This window comes from Euleptes europaea, chromosome 11 (genome assembly GCF_029931775.1).
Source record: "Euleptes europaea isolate rEulEur1 chromosome 11, rEulEur1.hap1, whole genome shotgun sequence".
NCBI lineage: Eukaryota > Metazoa > Chordata > Lepidosauria > Squamata > Sphaerodactylidae > Euleptes > Euleptes europaea.
The window spans coordinates 51,381,637-51,389,529 of NC_079322.1; the positions used below are offsets into that span (position 1 = coordinate 51,381,637).

Sequence of the window (7,893 nt, forward strand, 5' to 3'; positions counted from 1 at the left end):
CCATTTCAAAACGGATAAATGATTAGACTTTTGGTCCAAATTCTGACCTCTTTTATAGATACATATATTCTCTGTCTTCACTGACCTTCCCCAAACCATGCACACATCAGTATCACAAGTAAATCTGTTCAGTCAAAGATAGCATTACCTAATTAATCTGAATTATCTCAGGAAATATGAGAGAAACAGACACAGAGAGAAAACGTGGAACAAGCAGCCATGCCCTTTCCCACAAGTGTAGGCACATGATGATTTGAAGTAATGAGGAGTATTGAGGTTCTGATATTCTTCCCTCTGTACTGTACACATGACTAACAGGATTTTCCCAGTTATCTAGCAACGGTTCAACTGGAGCGGTTAAAAGTCAGTATTATAATCCTGATTCTTTACCCTTTCTCCCTGCGGCCCTTTGTCTCCTCTGGGGCCCTAAAACAAAAAGAAAAGAATCACTTGTGGATTAATCTTTCAAGCAAACAGTTTAAGCATATGTCATTAACACTGTCTGTTAATGAAAATGTGACAAAAATACTCTAATTATAGGTATAAGTGAAAGGCAAAAATAAAGTCCTTATAGAATAGTGCAGTGAGAAAGAAGAGCAAATGGTTCCTATGCTACTGAATCAATCAATAAATTTTAATCAATCAATCAATTTACAACAATTTAATGATGATCAGCTCATCATTAAGTATCTAGCATTAATCTATTACATGATTATGCTCTAAAGCAAGCATGTACATGCTTTAGAAAATTCTTCTGTATTCAGGTAGTTTGCACAACTATTTGATACTATTTGATCTCAGAGAGACTTTTAAGAAGAATGTTTAGGTCTTATTCCTATTCTGTAAATGATGGTTTCACGTTTCATGTATTTCAAGAAAGTTTAATCAATATATCACATGCCTGAACACAAGAGAAACTCAGTAAACCATATTTTCAACTAATTTTACAATATCTTTTCACAGTCTCTTTAGAGTCGCCCCATTGAAATTAGCAGAAATTGCTTCTTGAATGAACAGGCATAGAATTGAATTTAGTAGAAGTTATTCTTCAACAAACACGAAAAGAATCGGGCTTCGCACGTGCTTAGCTGTGAGCCTAAGAAAGTTCACAAAAAAGTAATGGGATTTACTTCCAATAGGACTTAAACTATTTCTTCATTTTAAAAATTAATGTATCCCATTATAGTTGGCTCTTCTTTAGGATGCTAGCTGTTCCCTAGGAAACTACATTTGCAGTCCTAAAATCGGTTTCCTGGGATGAAGCCCCATTGACTAAAATGAGACTTCTGAGTACACTTGGTTAGAATGGCCCCCAAGAGCTCCCAAATCCTTAGGTAAGAATCTTTGAATAATTTCTTACCTTCCGTCCTTCCGTTCCCTAGAAAGGAACAAATATAAAGTTAGAGGGGAAAATCTCAAGTTATCAATGTTGTAGTCTATATGCCAGCATTAACCAAATTTGTTATTAGGCAAATTAGTCAAAAGAAACATATATTTAGCACAGAAAACCAAATTAAGTTAGTATTTGCTACATCTTGCAATTGAAACAGAATAAAATTGCCATACCAGAATGCATTCATGCTTCTTCTGATGCAATGATAGTACTTTGATTCCTGGTTTTAAAGGGCAGTTATCCACATCCCAAACTATTAAGCATGCTGTGTGGCTCCTGCCGCTATGCCAGACGCTCTTAATCTTGCATTCACCTATGAAGGTAGCTTTTGTATGAGAAGGACTGCCCATTAGGAAACTAGGGGAGGGTACATTTTCAGGCTGGCCCCATGATACTTAATAATCATCAGTTTGCCCATGCAATGCTTGGTTAGTAACTGGCCGTTTAGTCTATTCTGTCCATTAGGCTTTATTTTTTAAATTATTGTACTGACCTCATTTACATCTGGAAAAAAATACAAAAGAAAGAAAATACACAATTAATTTGGAAATTACAAAGCTTTTTACATGAACAAACGTTGTAATTATCATTATCGAAATGCCAAAAGCAGGAAGAACTGCAATGAAACTGCATCGAAAGCTAATTAAAAATTGGATCACTGTAATACTCCGTTCATGGATGACTCATTCAGGTTCAAAAGGCACCTCAGAGGAAAACAGCACCTCAATGTTCTGATTTTAAATGATACATTAATCAAAGGCTACATTTAATGGCGTGAAAATCGGAACCAGAATCTAAAGGGCCATACATAGAACACCTGAAGCAAACTGGGGCTTTTTACCCCCCCCCTCTTCCCTGTAATCTTTGTACCCCCTCCAGCACTCCTGAAGATCAGGGGACCCCCCCAGTGGCATAGGGTTGCCAGGTCCCTCTTCGCCACCAGCGGGAGGTTTTTGGGGTGGAGCCTCAGGAAGGCGGGGTTTGGGGAGGGGAGGGACTTCAATGCCATAGAGTCCAATTGCCAAAGCAGCCATTTCCCCCAGATTAACTGATCTCTATCAGCTGGAGATCACCTGTAATAGCAGGAGATCTCCAGCTAGTACCTGGAGTTTGGCAACCCTACAGTGGCAGAATGGAGATATTCCCAGAAATATAATTAGGTAATGCTCTCCCAGCACACACAGATGTTGTTACTGCTGTTTTGTGGATTTTTAAAATTGTAAGCCATCTTGCGTCCTCTGCTTAGGAAAAAGGCGGGATTGAAGTAGTTTAATTGTAAATAGATAACGCTTATGCAACGGTCCTTCGAATCCTAGCCCTGGTGTACTCTCTGAAGCTGAACCACATTCCTTCTAGGAAATGTGAGATCGGCCTCTTGGAAACAGGAAAAACATCTGTGTGTCACAGAAAGGGCAAAATCTTTCCGTGGAGCATTTAAAACTGAGATGAGTTTATTAATCTTCATATTTTTGTATTGCTAAGGAGGTCTGGATATTCTTTCAGGTAATTCTTGCTCATGATATTTGCTTAGATATGAATATTCCTTGACTATGATTACTTTTGGAATTCAAAATTCATCAGCAAAGGCATTCCCTTACTTTCTGTATATTTTATTTTGCTAAACGTTAAACTTTAAACTGGTAAAAGATTGCATACTGAATTGCTCTAGGTGATAAGTACAAATCCCATAAACCCATATCCAGAGAATGGTGAAATTATTTCTGTATGCCTACACCTGGATGGCCCAGGCTAGCCTGATCTCATCAGATCTCAGAAACTAAGCAGGATAGGCCCTGGCTAGTATTTGGATAGGAGACCTCAAGGAACAGCAGGGTGTTATGCAGAGGAAGTCCATGGCAAACTACCTCTGTTGGTGTCTTGCCTTTAAAACCCTAGTGGGTTGCCATAAGTCGGCTGCGGAGTGACAGAACTTTACACACACATACAGAGAGATTCTGGAGTTGTGTTTCTCAAATATCAGTCTCCTGCAGAGCATGGTAAACCACTATAAAAACTAAACAGCATTTCAGTATTAATTTGTGATATGGCAAGGAAGGCCTCGTCTCAAGAAAAAGGTCAGGTGGACACTGGGGAAGGTCCACGTGTCACCGATAACGTGCCACGTCTATTGTACCACCAGTTTGAAAGTTGTCCGTTCTGATTTTAAAATGACCATGTTAAAATATGGACACCAGCCTTACAAATGTGAGATAGCCTGCAGTTCCTTTCCCCCTCACTTTTCTGTAAGTTGCACAAAGCAGGAGAGAAGGATAAGTAAAGTTTCCACTGGAGAAGCAGAGCAAAAAAAATGACACCGTGTTTCGTATTCCCTCTCTACCAAGTGCAACCTCCAGTTTGGGAACAGGGTAAACCTACACTGAACCGTTCCAAAAAAATTACTGGTTAGTCTGCCCACAGACATGATTATGCCACAGAGACCTCTGAGTTGTGAATCTGAAAAAGGCTTCTCCTGAAAGAATTGCTACTTGCCGTGAGTTCTTATGCAAAAGTTTTCTAAAACTATCCTTTAGTCAGACTGTTTGACACGAACTCTAGGATCCCCTTGTTAATTACCAAAATACATTTATTATGATAAAAATTAATACTAGGGCTCATGCTATGCATAAAGGAGAATCCTGATTCAGAAGAATACCAATGGGGAAATAAGTTATGGTAGACGTGATTAGTTTAGCACATTCTCAGTTATTTGATGCACCATATGAAGAAATATGCCAAAACTGTATTTTTGTAAGATGGCTGAATAATTAGGTATTCTTTTTGAATGATGTAATGTATTGTAAATGGCACTTGCTAGGAATGGGGTTTATTAATGATTTGGGAAGTACCAATTGGTATTGGTGCTACAGTAGCTCTGCATTACTGGGTTGGGAAAACTGTCATTCTTTCTTCTTGTCACCAGAGGGAGAAGTAAATCTATTTACAAGGTGTATCAGGTAGGATCAAGTCAATGATGCAAGAATATAATTACAAAGAAGAAAATGCTCTAAATTATTTTTGGCTAGTGTTCAATTACTAACCCTCACAGAATTCCTGCTCCACCTAACCCAATAGCCTGTTCCACACACAAAAGTGTACTGTAAATGTTCCTTTTACAGTATGGATAGAATTTGCCTCATTCAAAGAACCAACTATTTTAGGCATTATTGTTATATGGAAGTGCTGGTTTGAAAGCGAAAAACTGCTTTAAAATACTTAAAGACACCAAATAGGTATGGTGATAGCATTTTGCTGGACCAACTTCCGACTGCGTATCATGGAACGTACTGAGACACACAGGGCTTTTCCTCTCAGTCAGTTGTTACAACATTAAAGCTACTCTGAGACTGAAAGAAAAGTATCACCATAGCCACTGTGGTTAGAGATATGTACTTGCAGATAAGCTGAAATCCATTCTCAGTTAAGAAGCTCAGGAGGTGGCCTTAGCAAAGCTCTCTTTCAGAGTAATTCACCTCACAACATACTTGTGAAGTTAAAATCCTGTTCCGACCTTACATTAGGGTATGAACAAGTGTCCATACCAAGTTTCATATTCAATAATTCACTCACTATCGTTTAAAAAAACCTCTCCCACGTGGACTAAGGATAATGAGTATTTCAAAGAATGTTATCGAGTTGAGTAACATGCTCATTATTAGAGTGTTGCTGTGGTATTTTCACACTGCATATGTATATTGATTTTTGATGACTTTTTTGTCTTCCCCACCACAAGGGGCCACCATGAATTAATAGCTTCCAAGCTTCTTGCAATATCCATTAGATTTATCAGTTTGTTTTTCTTCCCCCAGCCCACCCCCTCAAATCAGGGGAAAGTCTATTTTCTTTCCCTTTTTCTCAAAAGGGTCTTCTTTTTTTATCCGATACATCAAAGCAAACTTTTTGAACAACTTATCCCAAGAGATCTGCTGGTTAGGAATCTCTTCTCTCTCTCTCTCCTTGAGGGTGGCGCGACGAATAACTAAACATCCTTACAAATAACATTTTCATCAGAGTTGGTCCCTCCAGACTCCAAACGCTGGACATCAGATCCCCAGTGTTACGCCTGCTTCCCGCTAGAGGGCGCACGGCGAGCATCCACAACACTACAGCCTCACACAAAAAGACCAGGTACAACGCCCTAAAATGCGTTGTCTGCTCTCAAAGCAGCTGGTTCTCTGCTGTTTCCTGAATTCCTTCCAGCAAACGGGCCAAAAAAAGCATTTTAAAACTTTTCTGTAGTTCTCCAAGCAGACGATGCTCATGCATTTCAGATTTCTATGTTTACTCAATGCCAGCGCCATCATCCCCATCCTCGTTATAGTCCTTCTCTTGAGTTTTTCTTAAGAGTGGTGGATTCAGTTTTAAAACGCCCCCTTCTCTTTAAAATAGGGGGGGGGGAGTACGTGGGAGTAGGAGACTGCTTGGCTTCGAGCCAGGATGACTGCATCTGAGCGGGGGTGGGTGGGTTGGGGGTTAGGAAGTTTTGAACAAGCCTAAACTTTTCACTTTGTAAGCGCGCACGAGGTGGAAACGAGATCTTTCTCGCGTCGTCCGCTCCACCAGATGCCTCGAGGGGCTCTGACTCCCAAACCCCTAACATCCCGGAGCAGCCCCACTGCAACCCGTGCGGTGGATTGTCTTAAGCCTGGAAACACGCCCAGCTGGGGCGGATCTGGAATTTCCCCAGTCTCTCCCCCCATCCAAGGCAACCTAGGAGGGAAAGCCGACGGCGGGCAACATCCTTGAGCAGGCTCCCCCCCCTCCCCGCCCGGCTGCGAACCACCCGAAGGCACTTACATTGACTGGTTGCTAGGCATGAAGTTACTGCGAGCAGCAACACAATCCGCGTATCCACAAAGCTGAGCATGTCTACTGGCTAGACATGCAGACTCCTTGTGTTTCGGAGTCCCCCGGGTCGGTGGAGAGCTAGCACCGAAGGGACGCGGGCATACAGTCGCGGCGGCAGTAACTCCAAACGTAGCAGCAACCTGCTTGCCCGGGATGCTAAAACCATCCGGCCCCCGTCGGCCCTATTTATACGGCAAGGGGGGGTTCCCCGCGCCGACGGGGGCCGTGGAACGCGCCGCGGCCAATGGGAGCGCGTCTTTTGGGCAGCCGCTGGGTGGGATGGAGGCGGAGGAGGAGGGGGAGAGGCGAGGGGGGCAAGGGACGGGGGGGGGCGGGAGGCGGGACCCCCGAGGGCAGGGGGCGGGGATGCCAAATTGGTTCCATTCTTGCTGAGGACGTGGACACTTTGGAGGGGGGGGAATGACTGGCTGTCTGGAGCCCCCCCCCTGCCTCTCTTTCCTGGGGTAACCGCTTGGGAGGCGCTGGGACTTGCAGGCAGGGCTTTCAAAGCGGGAGCTGTCCAGGGCCTGCCACCGAGGGGAAGGAGGGCAGCGCAGGGCGGACGCCGGAGGGGAAGCCCTGCAGCCACCTGGAGCTCCGGATCTTCTCCTTTGCCATTTGTGCCTGGGAGGGTTGGCCTTGGATTTGCCGCTCTTTAGATGCGCTTTTCTCCCTATCCGTATCCTCAACACTCAACAATAAGCCCCCATGCAGAGTTTTGAGGATTCGGATGGGGGGGGGAATGCATCTATGGAGGGGCAAATCCAATGCAAGACCTCCCATGTATAAATGGCCAAGGCATGGGGGCTTATTGTTGAGTTTTGAGAATATGGATAGGGAGAGGGACCCAGGGCAATCCAAGCCAACCCCGATGCCTCCCAGAGGCCGCCCCACCTAATAGCCACTTGCTGGTGACTACTCTGTAGCAAGTGCTTTGGGGGGTCGCAGTTGGAAGTGAGGGGAAGGGGGCTCCCTCGGTTGGTGCCTAGGGAACCGTTCTCTCTCCCTCTCTTTTTTTTTATTAAAGATTTTTAATAAATTTTCAAACAGAAAGAAAAAAAACTACAAAATACAAACGGCAAAGGAAATAAAAAAGAGAAAGAAAAATGTAACCGTATAGATAGCTACATAATAAGAAAGATCTCTATAAAGAAGTTCACAAAAACTAACCAAACATACAGCTCCTTTGGGCTCCCGAGTACGCACCCTGGGCTACCGTGGGGCGGGCACGCCACTGTGCCGCCTCCGGCCTTTCCCACGCCAGGAGGAGGCCGGAGCCACTGGGCAAAAACGCACGAGAGGTTTTGTCTAGGGTCTGCCACTCTCTAGATGCGCGCTTTCCCCATCCGAATTCTCCAAACTCTGCAAGGGCCGGGGCGGGGGCTTATTGTTGAGTTCTGAGAATTTGGATGGGGAAAATGTGCAGTTAGAGAGGGGCAAATCCAAGGCAACCCCCTATGCGTTTTTGCCCACCAGGCGAACGAGGGACTCCAAAGTGCACTGACAATTTTGTGCACACCCATGCACACACGACACACTCTCACACAGAGGGACACTCCATTTCCCTCTCTCCCAACATCCCTCTCAGTGCAACTGTGGTTGGCATCCCTGCCCCTTCTTTCTCCTCTGGCTTGGCTTTCTTCGCGTCTATACCA

The 7,893-nt window shown here is 44.0% G+C and overlaps 1 protein-coding gene across 1 annotated transcript in view; it reads right to left on the reverse strand.

Annotated features, from left to right (window-relative positions):
• Positions 1 to 6,348, reverse strand: part of COL1A2 (collagen type I alpha 2 chain) — an 84,936-nt gene extending 78,588 nt beyond the window's left edge. Inside the window, exons 1-4 of the mRNA XM_056857216.1 lie at positions 6,188 to 6,348; positions 1,887 to 1,897; positions 1,361 to 1,378; positions 391 to 426 (exon numbers count right to left, since the gene is read on the reverse strand). Of these exons, the coding sequence (XP_056713194.1) occupies positions 391 to 426; positions 1,361 to 1,378; positions 1,887 to 1,897; positions 6,188 to 6,257 (135 nt within the window). The 5' untranslated portion in view covers positions 6,258 to 6,348. The remainder of the gene's footprint in view (positions 1 to 390; positions 427 to 1,360; positions 1,379 to 1,886; positions 1,898 to 6,187) is intronic.
• Between the last annotated feature and the right edge of the window lie 1,545 nt (positions 6,349 to 7,893).